The sequence below is a fragment of the Prunus avium genome, chromosome 4 (genome assembly GCF_965620075.1).
Source record: "Prunus avium chromosome 4, drPruAviu1.hap1.1, whole genome shotgun sequence".
In the NCBI taxonomy this organism is placed as follows: Eukaryota; Viridiplantae; Streptophyta; class Magnoliopsida; order Rosales; family Rosaceae; genus Prunus; species Prunus avium.
The window spans coordinates 14,901,791-14,913,589 of record NC_142287.1 but is presented as its reverse complement, the minus strand read 5'-3'; the positions used below and the strand labels follow the sequence as shown (position 1 = coordinate 14,913,589).

The following is an 11,799-nucleotide window of genomic DNA, read 5'->3' as shown; positions in this document are numbered from 1 at the left end:
ATTTTACACACTCTAGAAAATATAATAAAAAGAAACACAATCCAAATCATATCACATTATTACTTCATATCTTGCTTATCCTTCTCAAATTGTACCTAGCACGTGACCCATATCGGCCTCACTACCCTATGTCCCCATCTGGTAGATTTATCCTTCGAATACTATGTCACTGAAGTTCTCATGTTCCATGAACAGTACGTACTTCACAAATGATCCAAATAATATATGTTGTGTGAAATATTGCACAAATTAGACATGCTTCACTTAAAAATAGAGAGAGATTTGTACATAGAATAAATCCATAATAATCCATGATTTTCACATTTATCACAAAATAAAAACTTTTAAAACACATTACATAACCCACTCACCATGATAATTATAATTATAAAATCTTGCAAGACAAACTCACACGTTCTCCATCTTGTTTATCTCTCTCTCTCTCTCTCTCTCTCTCTCTCTCTCTCTCTCAAACACTACTTAAACACTACTTCATAATTATATTCTAAAGAATTGGAATGGATTATGGATGATTGAAAGCAAGGAAGGATGATACTTATAGGACAGGCTAAAGATGCAACCAAATAATATTTATATATATAATATTCTAAACCACCAAATGATAAGAGAGAAAACTAAGTGAATAATGTGACTCATCCCCTTTTGGCTAATGATATCATAAGAGAAAATGTGACTCATTCATTTCCACCAATGATACCACAACACTACTTGTTACCATAGTATGAAATATCGAGGATATTTCAGTTTTTTCGAATAAATGTACATATCGTGTACATATCGTATAAATATCGACAATATCGACGATAATATTGGAAAATATCGATGTCGATAATTTCGCTCATACTTCAGCAATATTTTGTCAAAATATCGGTGTAATATCGCTAAAATATCAAAAATATCGATGTAAAGGAAAAAAAAAATAGGGAAAAAGAAGAAGAAAAAAAAAAAGGGAAAAAAGGCAATGATGATTTGATTAAGACCAATTCCAAGTCTTTAAACGTGGAAAACGAGAATAATGTCCTCTTTCACCTAAAGGAATAATGTCATACTAGGCTTAAGATTTAATAACATATAGGTCTTCACAATAAATATTAAGTAAGGAAAAGACATATTAATAAATAATTAATATGTAGTATGAATATTTCTTTAAAATAATCATATATTTAGTTTTTTTAAAAGGTTCTCACAATAATTTAGGCTATAATACCAAATTTTTCGAACCTAGGTGTCTCTTTATGAACGTGATGTAAGTTATGGTACACGCTAGAATAGAACACGACGACTTCAACAATTGTAGGCTATATGGCAGCTCGAACTCAAAGACCTGTGGATTCAGAGACCGATCTTACCATTTTATGAAGAGAGACTCAAAGTGTTAAAATATAATACAGGACATGAAATTTTCTAAGAGCTAGGAATGGGCTAACTTGATTGGCTACGTGATAGACTTAAAGAGAACCATGAAACTAAGAACTCATAGGGATATTGAAGAAAACTTTGTATTGCTTGCAGAATGAACTGAGTTTTTTTTTTCCTTAACCGTGCTTCCATAATGCATTGTTTTACATATTTATTGGCCGGAGAAGACACTAAGATTACATGATATGCCCTTCTAAAAATAAGACCAACACGAGCGCAAATGGAAAATTACATAGGAATCTAAATTATTAAGATGTTGACACTAAATTAAAAATTTCTTGATGTATTGGAAAGTGCTACAAGAAAAAGCTTTTGCTGAATGAGAATATGTTGTGCAAGACTTTTATCTTATCTAATTATTATTTTTTAACAGTCTGCCCTTTTGACAATCCTTATCAATAAGAGAGAAAATATTGGACTTAAACTTTTTTAATGATTCTTCGACCAAAAGAAAAAGAAAAAGAAAAACTTTTTTAATGATTGAATGGTTAGATTAAACCCCTTATTCAACACCCTCTCCCAAAGGGTGCATTTTTGCTCACCACTTTAACTATAGGTGTACTCTCACCACCATCCTCAATGCTTGACACGTGTCCATAGACATAATCATGATTCCATAAATACAAAGCAAAAGTTAACTATGGTTATGTCTATGGACACGTGTCAAGCATTGAGGATGATGGTGAGGGTACACCTATGATTAAAGTGGTGAGCAAAAATGCTCCCCTCTCCCAAATCCCTCACATTGTAGCATCTCCCATCAATAACACGTTGAGGCATTTTTTTATAATTTTTTTTATATCAAAAAGTTGAGGCATTCTTCTACCCTCCTTTTACATCCACTTGTGCCCCGTGGATGACAAATTAAGCATTTTTACAAAAAGCAAAAGCAGTCTGGAAATGGCAAATACAGCTAAGATACTTGTAGTCTTAGACTGGACCAGAAGGTAACAAGACTGGAATAAACAAAAGTGAAAATCTAAAATGTGATTCTAAATGGGAACATTCTTTAGCTCAGGGGCGCCTACAAACCAAACCACCATCAAGAATGAATGAAACCAAACCACCATTCATTCCTCTCTCTCTCTCTCTCTCTCTCTCTCTCTCTCTCTCTCTCTGTGTTTTTGGGTTTTAGTTTAGCTGACCACCAGTTGACAGAATAATGTAAAGAAAATGTCGATTTGAAACACAACCAGAGTCGAAGTCTTTAGTTTGAAGATATGTGTGTGTGTGTGTGAAGTTGAGCGGAAAGGAAAAGAAAAGAAAAGAAGAAAACAAAGCTGTGTGTGCGTAACAGTGTAACAGTGTAACAGTGTATGTGGTGTCTATTCTGCTGTGATGCTTTGTTCATTGGAGAAGGTAAAATAGGCCCTTCCCGAGGAGAGGCCCTGACATAACATTCAGTGGCTGCACAAACAGTACTAACACTAGTAGCTTCGCTTAGCTTAGCTTGCCAGGACCAGGACCAGAACCAGACCCACCACCACTATTAAAACAGAGATTAATAATTAATCATACAGCTTAGCTTAATTAAGCTACGTTGGTTAAAACAGGATCAGATGAATGAAAGCAAGAGAAAATGGTAGCTGCAATTAATATAATTTTGTTTCTTAATAATATTCTTAACTAGTAATTAGTAAGGAGGGCGAGAGGGAGGACCCCAAGGCATGACTTGATCAGGAACACTTGTGATCTGGCAATTCATAGGCGTCGAGCTCGCAACGCCACCGCCGCCGTAAACACTACAATGATTCTCAACATTGACGCAAGGCTTCGTCTCCTGAGCTTCATACTCAGCAGCAGGGGCCCCACCCTCAACACCATGATCATGATCATCGTGATCATCACCAGGCAGAGGCAGCCTCAGCACCTTCGGATTCACAAAGGTGGCACCCACAACCACCACAGTACTCGCCGCCACCACCTTCCCTCCCACGATCCCTCCAAACACCTGCCCCTGCGCCCCAGCCAGGCATATCCCAAACGACCCGCTACCCAGCAAAGAACAGCCCCCAGCTGACGCCACCTTCGAGGAAGCCGAGGGAGAGCATGTGGGGGTTGCTGGGACGGCATCCATGAAGGAGCCGGAGAGGGAGAGGAGGTTGAAGGGCCCGTGAAGAAGAGACAGCAGAGAGGGTGCGTTAGGATGGTGGTGTGGCCCAGCTGGGTGTATAAGGGTAACGTTGGAGACCGCCCCCGAACCGCTCAAGACGCTGATGCCCACGTGGCGCCTTCGGGCGTACTGGATGATGGCTTCGATGACGTCAGAGCCAGCGGAGATCTCGAGGACGACGGGCTTCACGGCCGCCTCGGAGTCTTTGGTGATGACGATGGGGGGCTTGGGCTTGTTCTTCGAACCCGGCGGCCTTCCTCTCGGCTTCTTCGACATGATAATCTCACCTGACGGTGACGCAAACTTTGATTTGGACGAGGAAGAGCCGCCTCGCACAACGACGACGCCCCCACTCGCGCTCCGGGGGCTATGATCGGAGGAGCCGTCGTCGTCGTCGGAGTTTCTGCCGCCTTGCGAGAGAGAAATTGCACGAACACCTCCACCATAGTCTGCCGCCATTGTTGTTTTCAAACTCGAGAGAAAAACACAAAACAGCAAAAGAGCGTGTTGTTTTGGGTTGTTTTATATGTAGTCAGTTGCTCTCTCTGTGCTGAGGTTTAATGGACGGAGAAGGAGGGCCCATAAAAGGGGGCCCAGAGAGAGAGGAGGAGAGAGAGAGAGTTTGGTTGGTCAGAGAAATGGTGATGGACGTATGTATGTTCTGGTTTTTAACCAGTAAACAAGCTAGGGCTCTTCACTAAGTACATTGTACATTTCGATTGGGGGACCCGTGTACAGGTGGAACCCAAATCTTCTTTTTAAATCTTTTTGTTTCATGTGGTTTTTTCTTTTTCTTTTTTATATTTTTTTAAGACAACAACTAATAGGCGCTGAAATTATAAAAAAAAACCCAACATCCAAAACACTTTATAAACACACCCAAAATCCATCATTACACACACTCAAAATCCATTTATAAACACACCTAAAAAATATACAATTGTTGATTTTGGGGTTGATTTTGGATGTATTTCTATGTTTAAATAGTATTTGAGTTTTTTTATAAATACATGTTTATGATTGGGTTTATTTATAAATTTGTATTTCTTTTTTTCCCTTAAATGGAATAAAAGACGGAAGAAGGGTTGCTTTTGAATTCTCTATACTCTCCACGAAATTGATATAGCAAAACAAAATAAAAGGTAATAAATAATTAATTTTTACAATCTCATCTTTTCCTTTCCTTACACATCAGCCTTTCAGTTTTCCTACTGTCAACCACAACAAAATGTGACGGAATCCAAATGCCTTGTCATCATGGATTACTTTTGAAATTCAAAACTCCTTTTATGACTACATAGCCCTCCGGTTCTTCCTCTTTACATTTAATAGTGGGTTAATTACACCTTCCATCCAGCTAGTTTTTTTATTTTTATTTTTTTATTTTTTATTTTACCAAACAAACGATAGTACGTTATTAGATCAATTAAAAAAGTACATAGTGACCCGTCCTGAACTCCTCAGAATCTAAGACAAATCCTGTAAATTATCTGACATCATACTAATGTCGGGCCTACTTACTAAAAAAACAAGACTTTTTGCCAAAATTTCAGCAAAGTCTCCCCTAAAAAATGAACATTTTCAAAAAAATTTAACCTGTCAAATACATTTATAAATCTCAATAAACATCAATGGCCTCCGGCCTTACATTCAATCCTAACATGGGCAACATAAGAGCATTCTAACAAGTTTTAGTTTACAAACGAAAATAAAGTTCAACATAAGAGAAACGATTAAAAGTTTATCCTACATAAGCTTGGCTCGGAGTTCACGACTTAATATGGCCTTTCGATTTCAAGACGATCTACTACCTGGGGGTCGCAAAACAGAAAACGTGTGGCTCAAATAGTGTTATTTGAGGGATGAGGTGCTCAACCATTGGATCTCTTTTAATGAGCTTGTGTGGCTGTGATTCTTTTAAATGTTTTAACCTGTTTTAACACTCCAGACCCGAAAAAATAAAACACACGATCAAAAAAATAAAACACGCAATGGCTAAAGAATAAGGCACACATGAAGCACGAAGAAGACGAAGAGCACACCCTTCCAAGACGAAGGAAGAGCTGCCATCGCGAGTTGAGCTTGCGAGAATTCTATGCCAATCAGGTACGTGTATCCATAACGGCCATTGTCATGTTTCGTTCTAAATCTGGGTTGTGATTTTCAAATTGGGGTTCTACGATGGGTTTTTAATTTTGAAATTTTCTGGGCAAGGTTGAGATTACACCTGATTTCTTGTGGGTTTGTTGATTTCGAGTGCATGACAATGGATTGGTTCTAGGACTCACTACTCAAAGAATGAGTTTGTAAAATTTTCATTATTCACTTATTGTTGTTGTTGTTATGATATCTGAATTGAGTTCTAACGGGCATGAAGAATAAAAAAATACAGGGACAATTTCATATTATGATATTAAATAGTGCATGTGCTGTATGCCTCATAGAATTATTTAGTTTTGTGTTCCTTAAGATGTGAAATTTGGTTTACAGACAATTGGAAGTCAAACCTGTCAGCCTTCAACTTTGAAGTCTTAACTTTCATGATAATGGAAAACTTTCATTAGCTAAGAAATCCTTCTTCTACAGCTTTAATAAATGCCTACTAATGTATACATATAATATATTTTTAATCTACACTTAATTGATATTTAAGAAGAAAAAATAGAATGTCATATATATGTCCATGTTTTGTGATTAAAGTGTATTTGTGCATGTTCTATGGTTAAACAAATTTGCTCACCTGTTGTCCAACTATGGAAGCTAATAATGGCATAGTAGTTCAAATGGAAATTGATTCGGAAACAAATCCTTCCGTATCAATTTTCTATCCTCAGTAATTGGTGAGCTCACTCTCTTTCAAGGTCAACAATTTGAAACATTAGAGGAAGTGTATGACTTTTACAATCAGTATGCAAGGGAAGTTGGGTTTAGTGTTCGATCATACTCTAGTAAGAAGAGTAAAGACGGAGAGGTCATACGGAAGGAGTACGTTTGCAATAAAGAGGGAAGTTGGTCAACTGAAACAAGTGGTGTTGTAAAAAGGCGTTGTGGAGGCAGAGAGTCTTGATATTTGAGTAGACTCAAACGCTGTTTGTGGTGGTGATAGAAGACGGTAAATATATATGAAAGGTCGTAGTGAAGTGATTCAATAAATATGTCATTTTTCACCCTTTGGAGTGTCGCTTCTATTAACAATTCTGTCGTGAATATATAGTGTTTGTGCCTAATAAGTCTCGACCAAGAAAGTTGATCGAAGGACTAACAACTCGGCCCGAGCATCTATCGACGGTCAAGGCATCATTCGCTTCCTTTATAAGACAAGTGAGTTTGTAAATCAATGCCACGACGGCCTCGGTAAAAATTGGCCGATGGTAGATTCCTCAGATACACGGCCAAAGTGGGAAAACCAATCAGGGTCCCACGCCCCATTTAAATGAAGTAACGCCTCTGACTACTGCAGCGAAACCCACTAGCCGCAAAAAACCATTTAATGCACGAGGGAATGAGGGAAGTGATTGGAGTCAGGATATGGTAAGGAAAATCAGAGTGGATAGGCGCAAACATTCTTACAGATTGAGAGGTCAGGTTACCAACCATCAGACCAGAGCATTAAATGCGTCCCCACAGCCAAAGCGGAACCCACGATTAGGGCGGCGGCCGGGATTTATGGGGTTACGCCACCATGCTTCACGATCCAAATGCCGATTTGACTACCCACTTGCTCTGATCAGACCCATCATGTAGAGTTTCAGCCTCGATTGTCTCTCCAGAACTCCTCCTATAAATATCAAGCTCAAACTACATTCAAAAGGTTCAAACACCAAACCAAAAGCCAACTACGGAGCAAATTATATTTTCTTGTAATTTATCTTCCTGTCCTTTATCTTCTTGTAATGCACTTTCAATACATTTACTTGCTTTCCTAGGAGTAGTGATAGTTTGTAAGAAAAATCTGTTCATCAATATATCATACGACCCTTGATTTTCAAGGCGCCGGAGCACCATCTTTGTTACTTTCTCATTCACCCCATATATTATACGACCATCGCCACCCAGCGGCGCACCGGAGCACCACCTAGAATCCACCAGAAACACCACCACTAAACGGCCTTGTAGCTCAGGCCGTGAACCTGGCGGCCGAGATCAGTTCCTCTCTCGGCCATAATCGTTTGATTAGAAGTCAAACTCAAACAGGTGCACCAATTAACCATTTTTCCAAACACATCACCCTCAAACGCACGGTTAACCGTGCTGGCACGCCCGAGCACAATTGCACCACACCAAAAGAAGGACGCCACATGTCGATGCATATCCCCTCGGCCGGAGCACCAGGCCGTGAGATTTGCGAGCCCAACATATAGTAGTAACAACTGTATGATACCATCGTTGTTTGATTATTAAGTACAATGCTTGCAACTAAATGACAGTCATGTGTGTTAAGCTTTAGACGTTGGTTCTTACATTGGGGTCGCGGTGAAAAAACGTTCTAGACGACGATGGACCACCGTCATCTAATGTATAGGTGGCAGCCATCTATTGTCACACTTTAGACATCGTGTATGTCTTTGTATTTTGCAGTATTCGTGGTTTTGTGTCATTTTACCAGCCTATTTCAATTCTCATAAACTTTCAAACCACATGCGTCAAAATACAATAGAATTCACCGCTAGCATATAGGGATTCTCATTCAACCTACTAATTGGTTCATAATTGTATATCATTTTATAACCTTCTAGCTTATGATTTCGTTATGGTTTTGAGTTAAACTTGTGTTGTTAATCTCTATTGTGTTTATGATTCAGTTCATTGAGTTTTAGGTAGCAATGGTGGCTTTGGATAGGAAATGATGCAAAATGGTGCAAAAACATGCAAACTGAGTTACAAATTTGTTTTGGCCTTAACTCATTCCTCCAACCTTGGATTGGCCCAAATGACATGTGGTTGGAAAGATGACATTCTGAACTTCAAGATGGATGGCTCTAAGTCATCAATTGCTTAAGGGAAGCCCAATTTGTGAGCCCATGAAGTTGCTAGTCATGCTGACCTAAGGATGAGCTGATTGTTGCTTGGTCATGATGAGCTATACATGAGCTATGATTTCTGGTGGGATTTTTTGGTGAAGTGCAACAACCAAATAAGAAAAGAAACTGATTTTGTATTGCATTTGTGTGTTAGGTAAGGTTGGTGAAGTGGGTATTGTAGGTGAAAGCCATACTCAATTTAGATTTCTCACTTCCTTCTCCCTATAAATACCACTTCCATTCCACACCAAGAGAAGACACACATTGTGGGATTCATACTCCCACAATTCATCCATCCTTCACTCCATCTTCCAGATTTCCATCATTCCCCAAACACATTCAGAAATCATCCTCCTACACTCCCACAACCCCAAACACTCCAGCAATCAACCCAAAGCTTTAAACAGCCCCAAATCACCAAAACTGTCCCAACAAGTCTCTCTTCCATTTCCCTACGAATTTCCTCTTTCTCTGCTATCACCATTCACTCAAACTCATCCCAAATCACCTCCTTAACCTCCATACATCCTTCTAGACGTGAAGAAGCTCTTGGAGAAGCATTGGACACCACAAGAACTTCATAAAAGGGTTTTTCTACTCTTATTGCATTCATTATGTTTTCCCATTTTTGTTTAACTTTCCTTCACATTATGAGTGGCTAAATCCACAACTAGGGCTTTGATGTAACCTAATATGAATTTTCTGGGCTTATAAATTTCAAGTTTCAAGTTTGATTCATGATTCATGTTCTTATTCATTATGCCTACTTGCTTATATGCTAATCGGAATGCCTAGCTACCATTCAAATTTGTGTATCTTGGTTGGAATTAAGAGTAGACACCATATGCTTTAATTCCAATTGAACTATGAATGGAAGAGTATGTATGGACATTCGACAACAGGGATTAGATACATGCTTGGTTGTTTAAAACATTCTTCTATGCTTAATGAATTTCTAATGCTTAATTTAGGTTCGAAAACAAGGATCTAATTAGGGACTTAAGAATACAAGGTTAGGACCAGAAACCATGGCTTAATCATACTTTAGCTAGAATCAATCTTTGAATCTCAATTAGGCTTGTCACTTGAATCCTTATAACCTAGAATTGAATTGTTATGGTGAATCAAATGCCCTAGTCTCCAAATTTGTTTTTCAACCTTCAAAACCACCCTTTGTTGCATTTGCTTACTTTGCTTTTGTTTGCAATTTCATTTTGCTTCATTTGTTTTGACAATCACAATCATTCACTTTAAATTCTGTTTTAGACTTAACTTCCTACTTTCTTGAATTCAGTAATCCAAGCACATAACTAAGTTTAACTTCTCAGTCCTCATGGGTACGACCTCGTACTTGTCTTGCTATACTACTAATACAATTGCGAGTTAACAACACAACAAATTTTGGCGCCGTTGCTGGGGACTGAATGAAAGTTCTTCCTTGGTTATGCGCCCAAGGTTACCCTATTCTTTTTAGTGTTTCTAATTAATTCAATTTTCTGTTTCAGGTATTTATGTCTAAAAGACCATTCCTTGATCAAGTGAAGTCCGCATACCAACATTCGAGATCATTGAAAGCAGGACTATTATTGCAACACATCCGAGTGATCTCTGAAATTCATAATTGATTAGAAAGAGAGCTGTTAATTGCAAAAGAGCAAGCTCTTGCCACATTTATAAATCTTGCTCTCCACATTGACCTTCCTGATTCTTCACCTTCAAATTCAAAAGCAAGTTCAAACTAAGAAGAAGAAGAGATGGCTGCCAATGAGTTCATAGGAGACCTTGATATCCCAACAATTCTAGCATCTCCTTCATGCATTTTGTTGCCCACAGTAGCTCGAAACTATGAGCTTAAATCTTCTCATCTTAATATGTTGCCTTCTTTTTATGGTTTACCTAATGAAGATCCATTGACTTAATGTTGTGAGTTCTTTTCCGTTGACAGTTGTGACGGAAGATCAACTTCGAATGAGAGTGTTTCCATACACTTTAAAGGATAAGGCGAAGTATTGGCTGAATTCTTTGAAGCCTGGTTCACTCACTACATGGGCTACCATTCAAAAGAAGTTCTTGGAGAAATACTTCTCCACACAAAAAACCGACATGCTTAGGGACAAGATCTTGTTATTTGCATAGCAAGATGATGAATCGTTTTGTGAAGCATGAGAGAGGTTCAATGAGCTGCTCAATCAATGTCCTCATCGTTGGATTCCATTGAGGCTTCAAATGCGTATGTTTTATAAAGGACTAACCCTTTCTAGTCATAATATTGTTACCAATTTTGCAGGTGGTTCTTATAAAACCAAGACTCCCGAAGAAATGTATGAACTCTTTGAGGAGATAGCAATGGAGACCCAACACATTGATACAAGAGGTAAACATATTGTTAGTGGTTCTAATGATGCTTCTAGTGTGAAGATTTCAAAATTAGAACAAAAGCTAGATGCTCTTCTTGCTGGGAAAATAGTACTAGTTCCGGTTCTAATTTGAGGCGAAAACCAGACCGAACCGGACTGCGCCCACCTCTTTCAACTATTAAGTTGAGCTCCACTTCGTCCGCATGACTTGAATCAAATCAAGCCCGGCTTTCTAAGAGATATGTTTCTATTTTTGCAACTAATTGGGGCATCTCAGTTGAAGTGATCATTATTGATCTCAGCAAATTGATTCTCAAATAGTGGAAAAGAAAAAGCATGAGTAGTGTGTGTTCCAAAATTATTTAGATAATTTTTGTGAGAAACCTTAAGCTTTATGCACTTTTTATACATGTGCCACATGAAAAAGGCACTAGCTGAGATGAGAACTGCAAGTACTCCTCATCTCATACGGGACTACAAGATTGTCATACGGTTTAGGTATAAACGATTCACCGACTCTTTGCTCGGTTACTACTTATAATTACTAGATCCTTTTACTGTTCACATTGCTCTCTATATTTATTTGCAACATTGGTTGTTAAATTAATTATTTAATAATGTGAATATGTGCACACATGAAGAAGATTAATCTAAACCATAAAGGTTTTTTAGATCAAGTACCCTTCTTAGCATATTTATTTCACTAGGATGACTACGCACTAATTTCCACTACGTTTAAATCGGAGCGGGTCTATTGTCCCCAATTCGGTGTCTCCTCCATGTCCCTTCTTTAAATGTTTGACACCTGTCCTACCACTTAACAGATGGTTCACTTTGTTAACCTTTTTTATTTTGCTTTTAAAGAAAT

General features: G+C 38.3%; 1 protein-coding gene and 1 non-coding gene across 2 annotated transcripts; both read right to left on the bottom strand.

The window, feature by feature from the left end:
* Window positions 1-2,927: 2,927 nt before the first annotated feature.
* Window positions 2,928-4,202, bottom strand: LOC110754002 (AT-hook motif nuclear-localized protein 17-like). The gene has a single exon (XM_021954989.2). The coding sequence runs from the start codon at window positions 4,010-4,012 to the stop codon at window positions 3,074-3,076; it is 939 nt and encodes a 312-aa protein (XP_021810681.2). The 5' UTR covers window positions 4,013-4,202; the 3' UTR covers window positions 2,928-3,073.
* Window positions 4,203-10,677: 6,475 nt separating this feature from the next.
* LOC148294876 (small nucleolar RNA R71) lies at window positions 10,678-10,784 on the bottom strand. Its single transcript, XR_015835544.1, has one exon. It is a non-coding gene; the product is annotated as a small nucleolar RNA R71 (small nucleolar RNA).
* Window positions 10,785-11,799: the final 1,015 nt, after the last annotated feature.

Coding starts and splice junctions, on each gene's coding strand:
- LOC110754002 (XM_021954989.2), bottom strand. CDS start 4,012: ATGGCGGCAGACTATGGTGGAGGTGTTCGTGCAATTTCTCTCTCGCAA.